Raw genomic sequence first — 21,153 nt, 5'->3', positions numbered from 1 at the left:
TTAATGCACAAAAATCCACTTCCTATAGCCAAAAAAATAATCAAATCCATATGCTCCATTCATCTATGCTTGCTACAACATGTACAGCAAACTGAAATGTCAGCTGCCTAGAAAGGCTGATCACGCATAATACACAGAATACAGGCTAAAGACTCAGCCTGAGATTCCCACAATTCTGAGATTACAGAATTAATCAGCAACATCTACACAAAGAATAAACTACTCCCATATACCTGGAACTTTCTAATCTCTCTCTCCTGTGACTGCAAATGTTTTCCTAGACACGAGAGCCAATTCCCTAAACTTTGCCTAGCCTTGGCCACCAGTATCAGCTACTGCTTACGAAATGGTTAATCTGCAGACTGTAAATCGGGGATGACAGCAGCACAACTGATAAGAGATGGTGGGAACACGAGCACAGATACTCTCCCTGTCCCCAGATGAATGTTGGATGCTGCTTTAAAATGCTGCTACTACACGACACAATAATGACTAAAAGGGTATAGTAGGTCAAAGCAGAATAGCAGAAGTAGTAAAATAAAAAGTCTATAAAGTAATACAGTTGCTTTTGAGTCTATGAACACATACTTCCATAATAAGGACTACTCATTTATTTACTTACATGACAGATACCAAGTGCAAAGTGAGTTTGCCCCAATTAGTATATACCAAGTCTACAAAATACAAGATTATAGCAAGGATTAGTCCAGCCCAATAAAGGCTCTTGAAGGCAAACAAAGCGCTTGTTTTGGGTGGGTACCAAGCAAACCCTTTCAGTTAAAAGAAAAGAAAAACCATTTAAAAAATTGAACCAAAAATATGAAAAACGTAAAGGGAGAGCCACAAAGCAGTGGAGAGGTGTCCATTCACCTACCCCACACAGTGAAGTCCAGAGATCTGTTCACAGATCTGCTACAACGGCTCATCAGCAGGCAGGGTTTGCACACAGCAGCTCCCGCCTGGATCAGAGCCAGAGGAGAACTGCACATGCACAAGAGAAGGGCCAGGTCCTTCTGCTCTCCAAAGAAAGAATGAGAATGGTCCTGTGCAGGACCCAGCCCTGTACTGTAGACGTGAGGAGTTTCATGGCCAGAGAACGTACCTAACTTGCAAAGTTCTTCCCCAGAAATGGAGTTTCTCCTTAACAAAGCCATCATCTCTTCTTATGGCCACTGTGGTTTAACCTCAACTTCCTGGGAAAACAACTTTCCTCCACATCCCCTGGCTGGGCAGCTACAACAGTGGAACAAAAACATGCAGCAGCTTTGCAAATTCAAAAATTTCATTTGCAAGTGGTCGAGGTTGTACTCAGAGTACACGGCCTGGTGGGAAAATTCCTCCTTGGTGCAACAGAATGACTGGGCAGGAAGTTCATTAGGACAAACTTACTTGAGTAAGAAAGACAAAAAAGGAAAAAAAAAACTTACTTGGAATCTGACTACTGAATATAAGAAACACTGCCTCAAGCAACCATAATTCCTTATTTTTTAGTAACTAATGCAACTACAAATACCCCTTTTGAGAATTCCCCCTCCCTTGTAAGTAAGGCAATGGGATTTGTTTATGTCAGAATTTGACTCTACAGACAACACTGATTGTGAGCTAAACAAGGACCTTATTAAGGAACATGATATCTACAGTACATGAAAGCAAAAATGTAACAGCAAATACACTCTTAACACTTGGAATTCAACGAGAAAACAGCATCAATGGTATTTTGCAACATGAATCAGATATTAAAACAAAAAAAATTAAAATCTGCATTCTAGAAGTTACACTAATGAGGCAGTTGTATAAAAACCTTAGAGGTGACTCATGAAGAGATTACATCTCACAGTTCCTCTTAGAGAAAACAGTGTGAGGCAGTTCCCTTACTTGCATATGCTAATTTTTTCAGCGTTTTTTTGTGCATGCATGTGTCTGAGAACAAGAGTGAGCACAAGAGACATCGGCCACATTTGTTTTCTTACCCATCAGCTCCTTCTGCCAAAGTACACCTTGCAGAGCACTCAATTTCCATCTAATTTGACTAAGCAGAAGATGTTCCTACAAGCTGTGTGAGAACTAGCAGCTGGATAGAAGAGCCACCAAAACTGATTCCCACAGTAACTGTTAGCTTCTTCCATACCCTGAGATCAGCAGACTCATGGTTCATAATTTTCACACAGCTTTTTTGTTTTATAAAGACACTCAACATATTTCATCTAAAAAATCAACACTGGTTTCTCCTTTTTTTTTATTAAGAACTTACTTAAATAAAAGAAGAAGAACTTACTTAAGAACTTACTTTAAAAAAGTCTAACCAACCCCTTGGGCATGACAGCAAAAGCTAGAAGTGACTTCAGATTCACCTTTCACAAATGGACCAATCTTAGATTCTTGTTGAAGAATTTTCTTATGGAATTCAGAAGAATTGTTAGTAAAATCAACAAAAGATATCCTCATTGGGACAATTTCCATTATGCTGCTGAATAACAGAATCAGTTTCAATTCTTCTATACACCTGGCATAAGATAACTATTTATTTTTATAATAAACACCTGAAAATGAGGCTAATCACTAAAACCACACTAAGAATGCCAAGCTGTTGAAAAATTAAATCAAAATGCCTTCAAATCCTAGATGATATTATGATTTAGATTTCCCAAGGTTCCAGCATGCAACATTTCCTGTTAACTCCATGTGATCCTACTGAATTTGTCAAACACATTTTTTTCCCAAGGAAATATTAGATAACATTAGTGTTTGCCTTTCAACATGTCAACTCTGACTGGAAAACCTACCCACTTATATCATACCTATTTAAAAGCACATCTCAGAAATTGAATGAAATTGTGGAAGCAGCTATGTATCACTTTATTTCCCTTAAATAAAACTTTGTATTAGCAAATAATGTGCTTAAAGAACCTCAGAAAGTAAAGAAATAAATGTGACACAGATGTTCACCAAAAAAAAAGGAAGAGAGAGAGAGAAAGAACAAGAATGTTTTTACTTCATAGCAACCAAATAGGTCAAGCCATTTCCTTCTTCAGGCAAATCTCAGAGGACCACAGAACACATGGTTTTCTACCAGATTTTGTACGTCTATCCCACTAAGAGGAAACACTGCTGTCCAAAAAAATTTGCAATACTAAGTTTTCCCATGAAGTTGTTGAAATTAAAAGAAGGAAGTCATATGCAATTAAAACCCATTTGCTAGATGTTAAAATTATACAAATGGCATAAATAAATAGACCCTTACTACCTCATTTATACACCTTTCCTGTACAATCTACTGCTCTAAAAGAACACACAGTGAAGAAATCAGAAATGCCAACAGCACATCTGTTCACACAACTTCTCTTTGGCTTCTATAAAACAAAGTAAAACACCATGTGTTCTTCACTTCCCTGGGATCCCTGCCTCACAGTTCTATACACTGACAGGTTCTCCTCACAATCCAGCTGCTAAGGATTTGTTTTTATCCTCTGTGAATGAAGCACATGGGCATTAGGTCCAAGCTCCTCACTAAAATTAGTGCAATTCTTTCGTCCATGCTTAAGTGCTCGTGAACTGCAGGGAGACAAACTGAACAAGAAAGCATTAACTATCACATTACTTCAAAAAGAAGGAAAAAATCCACTCAGATTCACCCAATTGCCACAAAATGCTAACCTGTGTGCTGGCTGGTCCCATGCAGAAGTCTACAGAAGATGTGATCCCATAACCAGATTAAATCTATTTGTGCATTCAAACGGGAAAATTAACATGGCATAGGAGAACACAGCTTATTTCATAAGTATGTCAATATTTTTCCATTGCCCTTTCACTGCCATTTTTATCACAACTTCTCTACAGACTATTTTTTACGAAGCAATAAATTACAACATCTCACTATTTACTTGTCAATAACCACTCGGGACGCCAGCATGTGTCCAAAGACATCAAAAAGAGGAAGTGGGTGGAAACAACATTAAGAGCTGTTTCAGACTCATTAAGCTTAAGATGACAATTACGTAATCTTAAGATGTCAAACAAGCCAACATTTTAGCTGGGACAGATGGTACTGGATCCAGAGCACACAGAGTATATGCTGTGAGTCACCAGTTTAAATACAATAGTTCCACTCTTATTTGCAAATTTGGTTATCCAGAAACAAGATGCAGAGAGGAAGAGAGTGTTAAAGCAAGCACAGGGTCCTGCAAATCTTCACCAAAAAAGTTGGAAGTAGAAAGATCATCTTCCAAATGAAAAAGCAAGTAAGACAGGAGGAGGAGAGAACTTCTTCAAAGAAGTGAAAAAAAAAAAAAACCCACAAGATTTCAAAAAGAAAAACACAGTAAACAGTACTAGAGGCAGCTGGCAGTACAAAGAGGAGGAAAAGAATGTACTGAGTACAAGGGGTCAGGACAAGTGTGGAAAGGACCTAGGATAAACCTCAAGGAGATACTCTGAATCCAGAGAGTGACTGCAAACAGCTCAGCTCGTTCAATGACTTCCAACAAGGAAAAGAGATGAGTGATAGTTTAAATGTTGGCCTTGGACTCAAAGATGGGGTGTATAAAGAATCAGACTAAACCATTTTTGCATTGGGAGGGAAAAGAATGGGGCAAAACATTGCAGCAGGTAGGATGGAGCTACAGTTTAAGTGAAATATTTTAAAGCTTTTCAAACCTTTATTGGATTAGGAAAAGAGAGACTTACAGGACAAAAAGATGGCAAGCAGAATCATAGAATGGTTCGGGTTGAAAGGGACCTCAAAGCACTTTTCATTCTACTCCCCTGCCATGGCCAGGGACACCTTCCACTATCCCAGGCTGCTCCAAGCCCTGTCCAGCCTGGCCTTGGACACTGCCAGGGATGGGACAGCCACAGCTTCTCTAGGAAATCTGTTTCAGCTTCTCTAGGAAATCTGTGCCAGTGTCTCACCACAGTCATAACGAAGAACCTCTTCTTAAAATCGAGTCTAAATCCACTCTCTTTCAGTGTAAAGCCATCACCCCTTGTCCTATCATAACACACACACCCTTGTACAAGAAGAAAATGGAGGAAAGCCCTTTTTTTTTTCATTTCCCCTTGAAAAAAAACATTCAAAATCCTAAAAAGAAAGAAGGGGAAGCAATAAATATGATGGGATTGATCAAATTGATTTGAACTGCAGAATATATCTTGCAAATCACTGTGCTGTCTCACCTTCTGCACCCCTTCAATTGGTGAAAGCTCTTGGAATTCCAGTGATATTAAAAGATTGCAATAGCCATTTGGTAACAGTGGCCCACAAGGAACCCACTTTCATGTGGCTGTTACTGTGATTCCCAGCCGTTGTTCTGCAAAATACACCCAGTTCCTGCCTGTAAATCCTACAGCCTTCTTTCCCAGCTGCAACAGTGCAGACAGACGCTGTTCCAGGCACACTGCTCTCCTAAATCCACGGCATGCTTACACTGCTGAGCATGCCACCAAATACCGTTATATAACAACACATCAAGTTTGGCAACCAACCACCTCTGGAAACTCTATCAGCAAAAATTTCACATTTTCTTCCAAGTCACAGCTAAAAATATCAAACATTAGGCTAAGAAAAACTTAACAAGTTACTGCAATTAACAAGCACATTTTCTGATACCACCAAAAATAACTAATACATACAATATAATTGATAATACTTTATTATGACATTTTTTACTGCAGTGGTAACAGATTAAATGGTTTTGGGCTAAAAATTAAGATCCTACTGAGCTGACAGGTAATCTGAAGAAATACGAGATTAGTTTAGCATGAAGAAATATCTATCTAGCAAACAAGAGACTTAATATGCAGCTCTGCTGGCTGGCAAAAGAACACAAAAAACTAAATTCATAAACAGACTATCTCTGTATCTGCCCTTTTTCACTCCCAAGAACCAAACTGAGTGGTCAAATCCAACACTCAAGTGCACTTTTATATTCTTGGGATTTCCCCAAAGTGCTATCTAAAATGACAAGCCCTTCTCTGAAGGACTTTTGGGACAAGTTTTATTTAAAACTACTGGTACAAGTTATCCACTTTGACGAGTAGGGAGTGATACATACTTAACGTTCTTCTGCACTAAAACACATTTGTTTATAATGAAAGAAACTCATAAAATAAGAAAACATGCACAATTAGTCTTAAATGCAAAGCAACTGTCTATAACCATGAGGAGGCCTCATGGCTTCTGGTATCTTTAAGATTTACCTTTGAAAGGTATTACAACATGGAAAGAAGAGATGAGGCTGCTCATTTGAATATATATTTTTAATCAATTTTAAAACTTTCTTTCTAAGAAAAATCTGGGTCATTTGTTACATTTAACAGCTTTTACCTATAAGTAGGTAACTGTTTTGCCTTGCAGAAGAACAGAAGTCATCCAATAAATCTGGTTTGGCAGCAAATCCACTCTCCCGAGTCCTCTGCGCGACGATCTGGTCTCTTGGTGCCTCTCCTAATGAAGGACTGTCTACATTCTGTCCTCATCACAGCCCCAACGTGCTACCTGGCACCACTGCTGGCAAGCACAGCCAGCAACTAACAGAGCTTGGCAACCCAACTGCTCTATCCCAGAAGAGCTTCGACATTCAGAAATAAAGCACAGAGTTTTGGGAACAGTAGGGAAACCTCAATGCCATAATTAGCGCTATAATTTGGTCTGTTTGTCAAGTAGAAGCAGGACTTCAACCTTCTGGCACGTGTGTTCAGAGCCCTTTGTAGAGACAGTGTAAAACAAATACACAGAAGCTGGTAAGTACCCAGCCTTGCAGTCTTTCTAGAGGAATGACACAGAATTGAACTGGGGGGAACTGAAGAGCTGCTGGATGACTAGAGTCAAATTCAGAAAACAAACAGGAGCTGTATGCTGTGCCCGCAGCACTGACTGTTTATACATTTTGACCTTTCACAGAGGATCACTCGCTCACTGTGTGACCACAGCAAGAGCACTATTGAGCGTGAGGGTCCCAGCCACTGGCACTGCCACCACCTGACTGCGAGCCTTTGAGAAAAGCCACTCAAATCACACAAGATGTAGCTTTAAACCAAGTGGGGAGAGGGAGGAGGAGAAATTTCTTGCACTAAGCAAACCACAGAGATATTTTAATCAGGACACAAAAGCAAGTTGAGCCAAACACCAACTGACTCGGATCATATCGCATCAATAATCCATGCACAGAGCCTCTGCTGAAATCAATGGGAGGCTTGTGTGGAAGTGGATTGTATAACATAAATGCACGGCCCTGTTTAGGGCTCCACACACAAAAGAAAAGGAGGTACTGAGAACAATCCCCTTAATTAGCGTTTCTGTTCCATCGAGTGCTTCTAAAATAATAAATTCTAACTTTACACAGCTCTGTTTTCATTCACAGTTTTTATCAGAGGTGGTGAAACAACTGACCCCATTTGACAAATAAGAGAACTGAAGCATAGGATGCAAATCAAACTGATGAGCAGCGCAGCAGGCAGAGCTGAACTGGGAATAGCAGCTTACCTTCTGAATCACACTTTAATGTCCTAGATATTTACATGCTTATCTAGTTCAAGTCTCTAATTAGAGTGACTCTGTGCAACCCTTAAATAATTTTGCATACTTCCTAAAGTACCTGTGCAGAGTGATAAGCTTAGCTGTAAGAGTCTCCCATTCAATAATGTCAATTTTCTGAGGATTTAGAATGTCCTGCATAAGTTCAAAACACTGGGCTGCCCTGGTCAGGCTCCAAAGGGAGCCTCATTGCTCAGGTATCACAAGTCTCATTACTCAACAGCAATAAAGAGTTTTAAAACAGGCTGTCAAATCCACACGTTTCCTGTCAGAAAAGGGGAAAAAAACCCCTTCTTTTTAAAGAAAAAAAGGGGGAAAGACCCAAACAAAATAACAACTTGCCAATTCACTAGCTAGAAATGACCTAACAAATCCGGGTGTTCCAAATTGACAGCAATCCCTAAGAAAAAGTGAGATTGGGTCTCTATTCAAGAATAGAGTGCAATACTTACAAGAAGTCAGAGTAAAATATCATATACACCAATTGCAAAACAAAATTCCAGTCTTACTTGTCTGTGATTGTTTTACAACAATACACTATAATGTAATTTGCCCCAAAAAAGCCGTGTGTTTATTAAAGTGATATTAGTTTCACTTGCATGCTAGAGGTACAAATCAGGCTTCACATATAGAATCAGCATTTAGATAAATGCAGACTGTGTCATCCCCAGGTCCTGAGTATTTGTCTTCCTATGGAAATCCAACTTTGAAATGCTTAACATCTTATGGAAGATTAATTCAGCAATATGTCCACTTTCTAGTTTACATTTTGCACGTGATTAAGTAATATATTACACAGGGTTAGTGCAAATAACAAGCATGTTCATTTTCCTTAACTACAGATGCAAGTCCATAATACTGTGAAAATAACATATTTTCAGTTAAATGAGCTTTCTGCTCTTTACAATTACAGCGTTCAACTGCTTTGAATAATAACTTTTCAGGACTGGCTCGCTTTGTCTTTTGCTTTCCTTTTTCAGATTTTTTTTAAGAGTTAAGTCTATCACAGTCAAAAAAATGCAGAAATGTCTGCTGAGAAATGGCCACATTTCCAACCCACTGCTTGAAGAATTATTTTTCTGATTCATCACAGCATTATTTTTTCAAGTTGTCAAAACAAACACCACACCCTCTTGATTTCCGAGTTCTGGGTAATTATATTTAGAATTAGCAAGTAGCGCGCAACTATTAATCATACAATGCTTAGCCCTTACTTTACCTATTTAGAGATCAGCCAATGCATTCAGAGGCCGCCTGTTTAGCATCTGGTTTAAGAGATACCCTCGTCGCTCCATTCTGCACCACCACGGCACAGACAGGCACAGACACACTGAATACAGGGCAGGCCACGCAGTCGATCCCTCTGCCCCAGGGCAGGATCAGCTCCTGCTCAGCCACCATTATCGCTGATGATACACAAGAACTGGTTATTTCAGGCAGCAGCTTTACACACGCACTCACAAAACACATTATAAATTAAAGGAGGGAAGCGTGTGGCACGTCTGCAGTGCCTTAAACTGGGGCAGCGCGCTAGCCGGTCTCCGAAAGATAAAAAATACAAATAAAAGCTTCCCCAACATGCGAGTCCGGATTGTCTAAAAGTAGTATCTAGCAAGGTTAACGCCGCTGCCTTTGGAAACAGTTCACCTTGTTTAAACTGGCTGAACCACCCCGTGATTATCACCGAGCCTCCATTAAGATGACACACACAAACAGAGCCCTCGCAGAGCTCAATTACTCTTTTCTCCGCTCCTACACCACCAGACGCGTACTTTTTCAGATTTTGCCCCTTCCCCTGTCGCAGCGGAGCAGCAGCTGCAGCAGCGAGCACGGGGCTGTCACGGCGGCGGGGCCGGGACCCGCCTGCGCTGCCCTGCCGCCCCCGGCAGCGCCCGGACCCGCCGCGCCCCCGCCAGACCCTGCCCGGCCGCGGGACACAGAGCCCCCATTGTGGCCCGACCCCCGCCCGCCCGGGCACTGCTCGGCAGCGCCGACACAGCGGCTCGGCTCGGGGGCGCCGGGCGGGACGGGGCAGCACCGGCGGCAGGGGCCGCGGCCGCAGCAGCTCCCAGCGGCTCCTGCCGTCCTGCCGCCCGCAGCGCCGGCTGAGGGGCCGCGTTCCCCCCGCACGAGCCCCGCACTCACCGCCGCCACCTCCGCCACCCTCTTCGTCCATGTTGGGACCGCGGGCAGGGCGCTCCGCGGCGGCCGCGGCTCAGGGAGGCCCGGGGCTCGTTCCACTCGCTCGGCGCCTCGCGGTCGCTCCTGCTCCTTCTGCTCCTTTTCTTTCTCCTTCTTCTCCTCTTCTTCTTCCTTCTCCGCTGCTGCTACTACCACCGCCGCTCTCTCTCGGCTGCTGCGCTCCGCAGCCCGGTCCCTCCCCGCCCAACCCAACCTCAGCCCCGGCAGCCACCACCGCCTCGGCCCAGCCGCCCGCCCCTCTCATGTGACCCGCGGAGGGGAGGCGGCCCCGCCCGGCCCCTCCGCCGCCACCCCCGCGCCGGAGGGTCGCGGCCAGCGCCGCGCTGCCCGTTCCCCTCAGCGCCCCGGCCGAGCCCTGCTGCGGAGAGGAGCCTCCCGCCTGCCCTTTGCGGTGTTCCCTCCCCGGCAGGTCCCGCACGGCGCGGCCCCGCAGCGCCCAGGCCCCTCAAGCGACTTGCCCGGGGGCTGTCGGGGGTCGGGAGCGAGAGGAGCCTGGGCCGAGTCACTTGGGCTCGTGGCGGCCGAGGTCGTGTTTTGGGGTCTGCAAGAGTCAGAAAATGTCTGCAGAGCCCCTGACTAATTTTTGGAGGTCTAAAGACTCCTTTGGGGATTATAAAGGGAAGGGGGGGAGAGCTGGAGGAGACTGGAAGGTGAGGGCTGAGATGGCCTGAAGCACTGTACTGAAGGGGGACGAGGTGTGTTGAAGTCTCTGGAAAAAAGCCCGAGAGATCTGATGTTTCTGCATGTTTTCTGCTGGTTCTTGCTTGCTCCTTCTTCTTGTGTCCGGTGCTGGGTGCTCCCCTTGCCGCAGGGGTCACGGACAGCCTGGTGCAGAAATGGGACTGTGCCCCATGGGCGGTCCCATGGGGGTTTGTGTTGGTGAGCATTGTCTGTGTGGATAACAGAAAGGACTCTCCTGCTTACTGCCCTAGGAGCCAGAGCATCTGTGACATTTCTTTAGTCTTCATTAAGGACCTTCAGTGAGTTACCTACCATGGGAGTCGGGATATCAGCAGCCTCCAAAGTCTGTGAAGGTAAGCTGAAGTGTATTGGCACACATCACCCTTCCTTCCTTCCTTCCTTCCTTCCTTGACACCGCCCCTTATTATTTTTTAAAAACCGTTCGTGTCAAAATTTTATTGAGAAAGGAAGCTCTGGGAGGAAAAGGTCAGCCAACAGGAAAATATCGGGTTTTTCATTTTCCTTTTGTAGGCTGGCATGGGACAGAGCACCGCCTAGGAAGCTGTGTCAGGAGCACTCACCTCTTGACACGGCTGCTAATAGGTGGTTATTACAGCCCATTTTGCTGAGAGCTGAGGTTTGCCTCTGACAGCTGCTCTGGTGATAAAGTGTTTCACCTCATCTAAAAATCATAAACCTTTAAAATACTCCTCTTTGTCTTTCATATTTGAAATTAAATATTGTTACAAGTTTGGTAAGTTAGTTATAAAAAAGGATATGATTACATAAAACAGAAGCATCACCTTGGTAAGAGATTTATTTTGAAATTATGTCTATAAAGTGCCATTAAAGGATGGTTTAAAATAAGTCTTAGTGCAGATGAACTGACAGTGGGCTCTGAATATTTTTGCACTGAGCAAACTATTCATTTACATTAGTGGGGCATCTGGTTCATGAGAAAAATTCTAATTTTATAATCAATCACAGATTGTTTGCTCTCATTTAATTTATGCTGTTTTACACCTTTATATAAGCTATATGATTTTATGCCTTCCTTCCTTTCTTCCTTCCTTCCTTCCTGTCTGTCTGTCTGTCTGTCTGTCTGTTACAAGGAGAATTCTAGTCCAAAGTAAGAAGCCTATTCACTCATTCTAATAGCAGGGGAGCCTGAAGTGGGGAGGACAGTCCTCCTCCCACCCATTCAGTGCAAAATTCCTGTTGACTGCATGAAAGCAAAGCTAGTTTTAAAACTCTCCAAATTCATAGCAAAGTGAAAAATTATTTTGTGATGCAAGGAAGATATGAGAAATGTCTGTCCTAATTACAAGTGACCAGTTGCAATATTTTATAGAAACTTTTCGGTGAAATCCAATTCCAAACTCATGAGGTATGGAAAATGTTCTTTATCATGCCTTCATTATTAACTTGAACAGGGAAATTTTCAGTGTTTTGCTGAATATATAGCTTACTGTGTTGGAACTCTGGAATATATGTCATTTAATACCTTTTCAAGAAGAATCCGTTCTCTCCAGTCCTGCTTTAGTAGGATGACTTATTCATGATACATAGTACAAAAGAGTACTGAAATTGTAGTGTTCTCTCCAAGGCCGTGTGTCTTTGAAAGGATGGCAGATATTCCTTAAAACATTGTTTTCATGCTGTGTGTATCATAAATACACTTACTTTTGCATGGGCCTGATCCTACAAGTGTGCTAAACATAAAACTTAAATCTGTGTACAAGGTGCTTTAGTGGACAAAGCTGTTCAATCTGTAGGTGAGAGATGTTACAGAAACTTTTAAGATCAAACCTTTCACCCTGTTGCCTCATTTTCCTGTGTGTAAAGTAAAGCTCATGTCTGGCTGTAAACCTAACTAGGTCAGGAGTAGATTTTTTGAAGATGTGTAAAATCAAGTAAAGAATTACAGTCACAGTTCTACGTTGCAGCTATAGCAGTTCTACCATAGCAGAACTCCTCCCTGGTTTTTTGGCAATTCAACAGTAACACCACTATCATTAAATACAGGGTAATTCCTTACCAACAAAGATGCCAGGAGCAATACAGGTTACAATCTCAGCAAATTCCAAGACAAACTGCAATAAATTATTTCCTACTCATGTGAATAATTTTTTTCACATCTACTTTGTTTTCTGGAATTTTGATCATTCTTCTGTTTTGAAGTACATATAAATTTTAATTTTTTTCTTCATATTATTGAAACTTTCAATCAACAGTTTTCTCAGGATTCCTTGATTTTTTTTTCCCTTCTTGCAATGTCTTCTATAGTCTTAGGTCTATTTTTACCACCAGTATATTTTGCCAGTTTCATATCCACAAGTCCAACCTTCTGTGTTGGAAGAACTTTGTAGTCTGTCATTCATGTAAATAATAGTCTAATAGAAGGTCTGTTGAAATTATTTTTACTGGAAAATTGGGCTTTCTCCAAAACCTGCTGTTGGCAGGGTTGATTCCTCAATGATAAATGTGGTTGCTTGCTGAATTTTCAGGTAATATACTTTGTCTATTTTTTGTCTTTTTTTCATCCCCCTTTGGATAGTTCAGTAACTGTTCTGATTCAGTTTCCACTAAGAAGTAATTTATCATGTCATTTTTCATTTTAAGAGTTGAGGAGCACATCTGTTATGGCATTTGTCCCTATACAGAGAGTCAGTGAAGACAACTGAAACCCTTACATCACATTTTTGTGGTCTATAAAGCTCATTAAATATTAAGCCATTCCTGTGGGTTTCAGTTTGAACCAGATTCCAAGAGCAGTGAATGAAAATAAAAATTTTACGATTACAGATTTCATAAAGTTTTTATTTCTAATCAAAAGCATGAGCTATGAGGATGTTCATAGTAGCATTGTATTCAAGTATAAGAAATAAAATTCTGAATTTTCTCAATGCAGAAAGAAATGAAGTAACTGTTGGGCCATCAGACTGGATGTCAGTATCAGCCACAGGGAGATGGAATAATGCTCCTTACTGTTAGAAGGAAGACTCATCTCCATGCAGGTATTCCTGTTCCTTGTGTAGGCAAGACATCAGTAATTTGCAAGTCTGGCTTAGTGTGATTTCTGTTAGATTTGGTGAGATGGATAGTTACCCTGAAGGAAAACAGTTCATCTTAGAGACATGAACATCTCTACAGTCTTAATAATACATTCTTAGAGAATATAGATCTATTCCAAAAATACAGATACATCTGACATAATACAGGTGTTATGCAGTGTTTTATAATCTAGAATTGATTGGTTGATTTTGCAACTTGCTCACATAGATGTCTCCCATTTAGGAAAATGGTGCAAGCATTATATTTCCTAAAACAACATCTTGTTGATAGAATCACTGTCATTGATACCCAGCCATTGTATTAAAGAATACTTTTGTTTCAAATCTAGACAATCAGTTTTTATTTTTTAAGAAGCATTGCTTAATAATTTCCATGCAGGAAAGTCTTAGACCATCAGCATGTCCTTTTTTCCTTTTTTTCCCTTTTTTTTTTTTTTAATTTATCAGTACTTGAATAATCTGGTATTCTTAAACCCCTCAGGCAAACTCTTTGACTTCCTCTGCCTGGCAGATGGGTTTTAGCCATGTATTGTTTCTTAAAATGTTTATGTTGTCACACTGATCATATTTTTCTCAGCTGGAAAAACATTTTTGTAGAAAATCCTGTTTGCTGGTTGTCTCAAAGGTTTTAAACGTGCTTGTACCTTTCATTTAGGCCAAAAAAATTTTACATGCAGGTATTTTATATTGCTTTGGGGGAGCATCAAAGCTAAAGCTTAGCAAGTCAAACATCTTTTATGAATGGTGCTTTTTTGTATGGATAGGAAGCTAGTTCAATTAAAATAGTCAAAACCCCCAAGAATAAAGACATGTCTCTTCTAAAAATTTTGCAGGGGTTTCTCTCAGATTAACTTTGAAATCATATCCTGAATTTTATTTGCATTTCAGTTCCTATTCTTGACACATTTGAGGGTTTGTGGGTTTTTTAAGATTTCTAAATGAGCTTTATCTAGCCCTAGCATCAAATATTACTGGTTTTGGAAGGCAGTGGTTGTTTCCATTGTGTAACACTGATAGGGCCACTTATGAGTCATTGAGGAAAAAACACCAGAATGTCCCACTGAGGAGGACAAAATGCATCAAAAATTGCAAAGGTCCACCACCTCTGTAATTCTTCTGATCTGAAATACGCTTTGCATTAGAACTTGTTCTGCCTGTATTAATTATGCACAGCACTAGACACAAGCAGGATGCTTTCTAGCATGAAAGCTGGGCCTAAAATAACAGGAAAAGAGGACTTGGATTCAAAGAACATGGGCTGAAACAGGTCATGAATGGAATTTTGCATGAAGCTGGAGAGGGTTTTTCTATCTCAGGAAAGTGTAAGAACTTGATGTAAATTAACTCTTGAAGGAGAGTGTGCTGATTAAGGGCAGACTGTTCCCACCCTGAGAAGTAGCCACAGTCTGGATTCCCCTCTGCTGGCTAACTCCAGCTTGGCATGGTTAGATGTGTTCTCACATACCACTCTCCAGTCTCAGCAACTTAAAATTCCTGATTCATCCTACAGTGGGAGCTGCAGCAGGGCTGCAAACCATGCGTGAGTCCTGCTCTGGCTGCATGCACATGGCAGCAGCTGATGGATGGGAGCCCCCAGAGTTCCTTCTCCCTGCCTCCTCAGCCAAGTCCCAGCGGACCAGGGCTGGCATCCCCTGGCACAGGTGGCAGCCAAGTGACAAGCTGTACTTGCTCGTGACACACAGTGTTAGAAGGGTCACGCCAGGTGCTCTTGTTGATTCACCAGTGAGTGAAATGCAATGGCATATCTCCACATGAGCTGGCTCAAATCTTGCTGCTGGCTAGTCAGCAGTGCACAAATCTGGGTTTAATAAATATGGAACCATAAATTCAGACAGGAGCAGGAACTGGCAACTAATGATTTTGACTTATTGTGGCCTCTGAGCTGTTTGTGCAGCTGTTCATGAAGCCATGCTGTAAATCAAATCACTCAATCCAGATTTTTAAAGTTCTGTCTAATCTAATCATTTTTAACCAGAATTTTTCCATAGATTAAATTCACGCTCTGGACCCACAAACAGTTGCATTGGCACAATTGCAGCCCTGGTAGACTGTGACACACAGATGGTGTGGAAAGAAGGAAGGGAGGCTGGTAAGTTTGTCTGTGGGGACAATATCCTTGTATAATTATGACCTTGCTCTGAACCACAGACTCTCCATTAATTTCACTTTCTGATCCCTCATGCTCAGCCCTTCTCAAACTGAGCCTATACTCAGGCTCACATGCTAGTTATGTCTCATCTGTGCAATCCTAGATCATCTAATGGTAATAAATTGATCAAGATTAAATATGAACATGTATTTGCATTTCTCTCAAGTTAGTGAGCTGTGAGTTACAGTGTTTAGACCAAGCTTTATCCTGGCTTTTTACTGGCAGCAGGAAGACAGATGATATCAACTCTTAACGTAAAACCATCAGAAGGAAAACTATTCACCAGTCCTTGTTTTTGAGGGTTTTGGGTTTTAAATAACTTTGTACTGCCAAGTTGAGTTTGTACAAAGAATTTCATGCCACATTGCCATCCAAAAATTAAATTTATTGCATCATGAAATTGCAGTTATATACTGCTGAGAGTAGGCTTTCAGCTTCTCTCATAGGATATTTTTGAATATACCTGTTGAGTCTAGGGGAAAGGGGATGATTCTTTGTTAAAAGGTGATATGTAATATTTTAAATTCTTATGGTCTCTAGCCAGGAAAGGTCCCTGTTACAGCTGTTGCAGTTAGAAAGAAACAAATGGATCTTGGGCAGAAAAACATTATTTAAATCCTTACCCTCTCATGGTTACATGTACTGTTTTATACCTTTCATATCCTCACAGATGTAAGAATAATCCCATATACATCTATACCAAATAAAAAGGTTTTGGCATTTTCCTACCAGAACTGAAGTGTACTTTCAATTTGAAAAGCAGATCCTCACCTTAATTGTCTTTCCCCTGCTGTATTTCTCTTTATAGTCTTAAAGAAATAACAGCTTTTCTCTAGGCACAAGAAGATGTTAAGCAAGGGAGAGTCAAAGTGAAAACTTGGCAAGAGCTAAAACAAAGAATTTTTCCAAGGAAATGGAGTAGACAGGTAAAATTAATTCCTTATGTAACTCCATTTACCTCAGTACAGTTACAGGAAGGATGAATTTGGTACCTTATACCTCTGTGGTCAGAAAAAGATTTCTGTCATCTCAATCAGCACAGTATAAAATAATAATTCCTAAGAAACAGAATTGTAATTTGAGTCTGGTAGAACTGCCCTTGTTATTTTTAGTCTATTAATATGATTGTAAAAGAACAATACGTCTGCAGAACAACAAAAAAAAGTCTTCATAAAAAGATTAGTACATGATGATTTGTAGCTTACATCCTTGGTAACATTTTTTTGTGGGAAAGAGGAATTCATGACAGACTGCTAAAATGGGCAGGACAGCAGAGACAGCTTCTCTTTCTTGTAAGTTCCAGAAGCTTTTCTCCAGTTTGCTGCATGGCAACTTCAACTTTTTCCCTTCAGTCTCATCCTTCTCCTCTGACCACCCCTAATTCAAATTCTCCATTCCCTCAAGACTGATTGAGTTCCACTGTGTGTGCAGGGGCCTCTGTGGCTTCTCTTTACTGATGAGTTTTTTTAGATTTTTCTCCTCAGGCAGAAATATTCAGCCCCTTGGGATAGATAAAGGAGAGATGCTCAACCTCCACCATAATTTCTTTTCAGATTTTAAATTTCAGTATGTTTAAATTTGAGATGCTTTAAAATAATGCAAATTCACTGTGAGAACCCAGCCTTCATATGCCAATCTGTGGTACTAAAGTGTAGCTGTACCCAGAGATTATTTCCATTTTAAAACCTTATTATGAAACATCATCCTTGCCTCTCCCACCCCACTGCCAAATTCAGGAAATACTTTTAGTATCAATGTTAAGATCTTTTAATGCAGTAACATTAAAGCATTCATATAGTGTATTAGTGCAATGAAATTTAAGTCAACAGTCTGTCTTTTTTATCCTTAACAACTTGCAACTCTCAGTTTTAACACAGGGGAAGGTGTCTGTGTATACAAGCGTATAAAAGATGTGAAAATACAAAGGCATTTATTGAAAACAGACAAAACCAGGAAGATGATAAAATAGCAGAAGGAAGTGGCCTCACATATAAAAACTTTTGCTTTGTATAGCAGAATTTATCACTAAAAGCTCTGGCTGGCAGCTTGCCATGCTTTGGACTAAACAAGGAATGTAACATAAAAAAAATTGACTTAGTGTACAAAACAATAGAAACAACAAAGTCCTACAAAGTGATTAAATTAAACATTTTTTTGTTTCCTTTTAACGTGTATCTTTAAAAGTTTTGTTATATTTTCCAATAGCAGAAATCTTATTTGCACAGATGCAAGCTCTCCTCTTAAGGATGTCTACATCAATCAGGTGTGCCATTCAGCAGGATATGTGAAATTCCCAAATATCCAAATTAAACAGTGATGGTGAAGCTATACTTTGAAAGCAAATAATTTCATTTCACAATAGTGGAACCACTAAAGCATATTTTATAAAAAGTTACTTCAGTTTTAATGCACAAAGCTGCTTGAGAAAATGTGGACTGCTCAATGTTTTCACACTGGATAAAGAATACGTTTCTTAAATAGACTATGTTCTCCATTGCTTTTTATGTTAGTGGGAAAAAAATTTGAAAGCATTAGGGAATAACAGTCCAGTTATGCCTGAAAGACTTTCACATAGCAGTCTTTGAAATCTGCTGTTGATGGAGAACACTTCAAAAGCATGAGAATCTGGGATACTCAGTTCAGTTATTGTACCAGCTGAGAACAAATGAATTATTTTCTGCAAGGATGTTCTTCCCCCTGGCCTGCTAAGGCCTGCATTCTGCTATTCCTGCTGGAAGTGGTATCCAGTAGGACATGGATAATGAGCACAGCTGAATTCTCATGACTAACAAAATCCTGCCCCTGCTCTTTACTCTGAAAGGCTTTTCCAGAGCTCAGCAGTTAAGGAAGACTCCAAACCTGAAAAACAAGATGGCAGATAATTACAATTAAAACAAACAGCTAATTTTTTCAACGTCTTAATCACATTTGCAAGATAAATACACTGCCAAGTACTAGTTATGTTCTTAAATATTGTCTCATTCACAGTTAAAACCTTTTCATCTTGTTGTCAGGAGTGGTTATCTCCTCCATACATTAAATCATTCCATGAAGTATTTCTATGTATTTCTTATATTTGAATCTCCAGTGTCCTGATTGTTTCTGTGGAATTTCCATATTTACTCCCTACCAAGTACAGTTGCCTGGCAGTTCTTTTTCTAGCTGCTGCTTTTTCCTGAAATGGTGTGGACTTCCTGCATATTTTGTACAAAGCATTCTCTTCTGTAAATGTAATTTTAATTTTGTTTTAGTAAAGCTGTGATGTTCTGATATGAGTTAAAAAGAGATAAATTCTTCATATTCTTCAGCTAAAATAATGAAATGCTGCCTTGAACCTATTAGAAATAATATTATTTTTATTAGATCATGAAACTGCAAGTAATGACAGATAAATCAGTATTCTTATAAATCTAAACTGCTAATCAATAAAAGATGTTACTCCAGAATATTGACCATAGGCAACAGCAATGACTAAAGCAATATCTTTATCACAATGGGCTTTTGGGAGGTCTGTACTAATTCCAGAGTAACACAACAGCAAAGAAGGGTGTGCTTTTCCCATGCTTAATGCAGCACCTACAGCTACACACTTGGGGTGCGCTTCCATTCTTTCTACTGCACTTTTAATCATTTATGGAAAGCACTTAGGCAGGAATATATCCTTGATCTAAACAAGCAGATATTAATGCATGTGTATGTTTATATTTGAGTGTTTATATATAGTTACTACAGGCAGTCAGGAAAACTACAGTTTCTGTTTTATGTTCACGAAATGGTCTTTTAGCTCTAGATCACAATATCAGAGATGTTCATGCTGGGAGCATGATGAGCAAAAGACTCCCTGAATGCTGCTGCAAAGCTGGTTGGACATCCTGCCTTGGTTTCAGTCCACTTTTGAACCTTGTCCACTCACACTCAGCAGTCTCTTGGATAAAGGGAACTCTTTAATTTCCTTACAGGGCCCCTTACTAAAAGTTTAGACACAAACTCCACCTTTGAGTTTAGAGTCTGCCTCCATTGTTAAAACAATGCCTCCTCCCCTTCTGCTAACAATCAATAATTGTTTAACACTTCTGTAGTATTTCTTTACCCTGATAACAACAGCAACTTTTTGAGATGTCATTTCAAATATATCCCTGAATAACTGAATAATTGATCAATAGTAGTAGATAAAAATACTAAAATTATGTTTAACTGCAGCACCAGCATCAAGCAAAGTAATACAAGACTTATCATGTCACAAATGAACATTGTGTAGCTGTGAAAGGAAAAAAAATAGAATTTAGTACTCCAGGAAGTAAAAAAGTTACACTTTCTTATCATAAAAAGCTTTAATAACCTTGTTAAAAATTGCTTTGAGCAATTAATGTGAGGCTAAGATTAAAAAGCAGTAGTGAGCTTAAAGCTATGTAGAGTCTTATCAAAAGCTGTTACCAATTTAATCATTCAAACAAAGTAGCAAATGTTACCATTTTATAAACTGGAATTCCAAAGACATTTCTCTGAGAAGACCAGCCATATGCTATAACTTTAGACATGCTGTATTTTATTATTATAATTGTCAGATGGTAAATTCTGTCTCATTTTTTCAAGATAATACACCTAAAGATGGCTGTTCTATGAAGAGTACAGTATTTGGAATGTATGCAATAAATTTCAAGGCCCTTCAGGAACATGACATTGTCTCAGTGGGAATGGCTGGGAAGATTCACATTGACTCTGCTGTGCACAGGGCTGCACTTTTAACCCAGGCTAAATTTAATGATGTTCCCATAAATCACCAAGTCCAGGCATTGTAGCTCAGCTCACACAGGCAGATCCTCAGCTCCAGAGCTCTGATTAAGTCAACAGGGCTAGACATCAGTACTGATCTTGTGTGATTGGATTACAGGATTGGAGCTGTGATTTGTCCTGCTGAAACCACTCTAAGGTACTTAAACAGACAAATCCTACTATCAGATTTCTTTTCTTATTGATTACACTTTCTGAAATGCAAAAAAAAAAAAAAAGTAATCAAAACAACAGCAAGAACAAAACCCCTCAACCTTGCTTTTTCCACATAGCATTATGATAAGGTGCATGTAGAGCTGGAAGGACATCAGAAATATCTCTTGGGGAATAATAGTAAAAGTGTGAGTTTCCTTTTCCATATAAAGGTTGTAAAATATTTGTGCTTTTTTTATTTCCTCTGAGAATTTATTTAATTGTTTTTTATTTCACTATTTTGAAATAAAATTATTTGCTTTTCCAGTCCTTAGTTAACCCAACCCTCCCTATGGGATCTGAGCTACTTGACAATTTCTATTATAAAGGAAAAGCGTGTCAAGGTTGCTTCCTTCTCAAGTTTTAATTCATACCTTTTCATCCCACGTTTCTGGCAAAATAACCTATTGAATTAAACCACTAAGATGTTCAAAACACTTCTTTTTAATTGGTTGGTCTTTCTGGTTTTCTCTCCATGAGTTTATTCCTTGCTTCTCAGGTTTGTATGTTAG

At 40.1% G+C, this 21,153-nt stretch overlaps 1 protein-coding gene and 1 long non-coding RNA gene across 4 annotated transcripts in view; one reads left to right on the top strand and one right to left on the bottom strand.

Moving 5' to 3' along the window:
• The window catches only part of CYTH3 (cytohesin 3), a 49,165-nt gene extending 39,255 nt beyond the window's left edge, over positions 1-9,910 (bottom strand). The window contains exon 1 of one of the 2 annotated variants that reach the window (XM_038151798.1): positions 9,677-9,910. In XM_038151798.1, the coding sequence (XP_038007726.1) occupies positions 9,677-9,707 (31 nt within the window). In that variant the 5' untranslated portion in view covers positions 9,708-9,910. The remainder of the gene's footprint in view (positions 1-9,676) is intronic. The other variant, XM_038151797.1, reaches the window with a different exon arrangement.
• A 91-nt stretch (positions 9,911-10,001) lies between these two features.
• Positions 10,002-20,667, top strand: LOC119707200. 2 transcript variants are annotated; one of them, XR_005258705.1, is made up of 2 exons: positions 10,002-10,767; positions 13,326-20,667. It is a non-coding gene; the product is annotated as an uncharacterized LOC119707200 (long non-coding RNA). The 2 variants fall into 2 exon arrangements; XR_005258706.1 differs by having other exon boundaries at positions 10,005-10,767; positions 10,946-20,667.
• The last annotated feature ends 486 nt before the right edge of the window (positions 20,668-21,153 follow it).

Source organism: Motacilla alba, chromosome 14 (genome assembly GCF_015832195.1).
Source record: "Motacilla alba alba isolate MOTALB_02 chromosome 14, Motacilla_alba_V1.0_pri, whole genome shotgun sequence".
Taxonomy (NCBI): Eukaryota; Metazoa; Chordata; class Aves; order Passeriformes; family Motacillidae; genus Motacilla; species Motacilla alba.
This window is presented reverse-complemented; position numbering and strand designations above follow the sequence as displayed.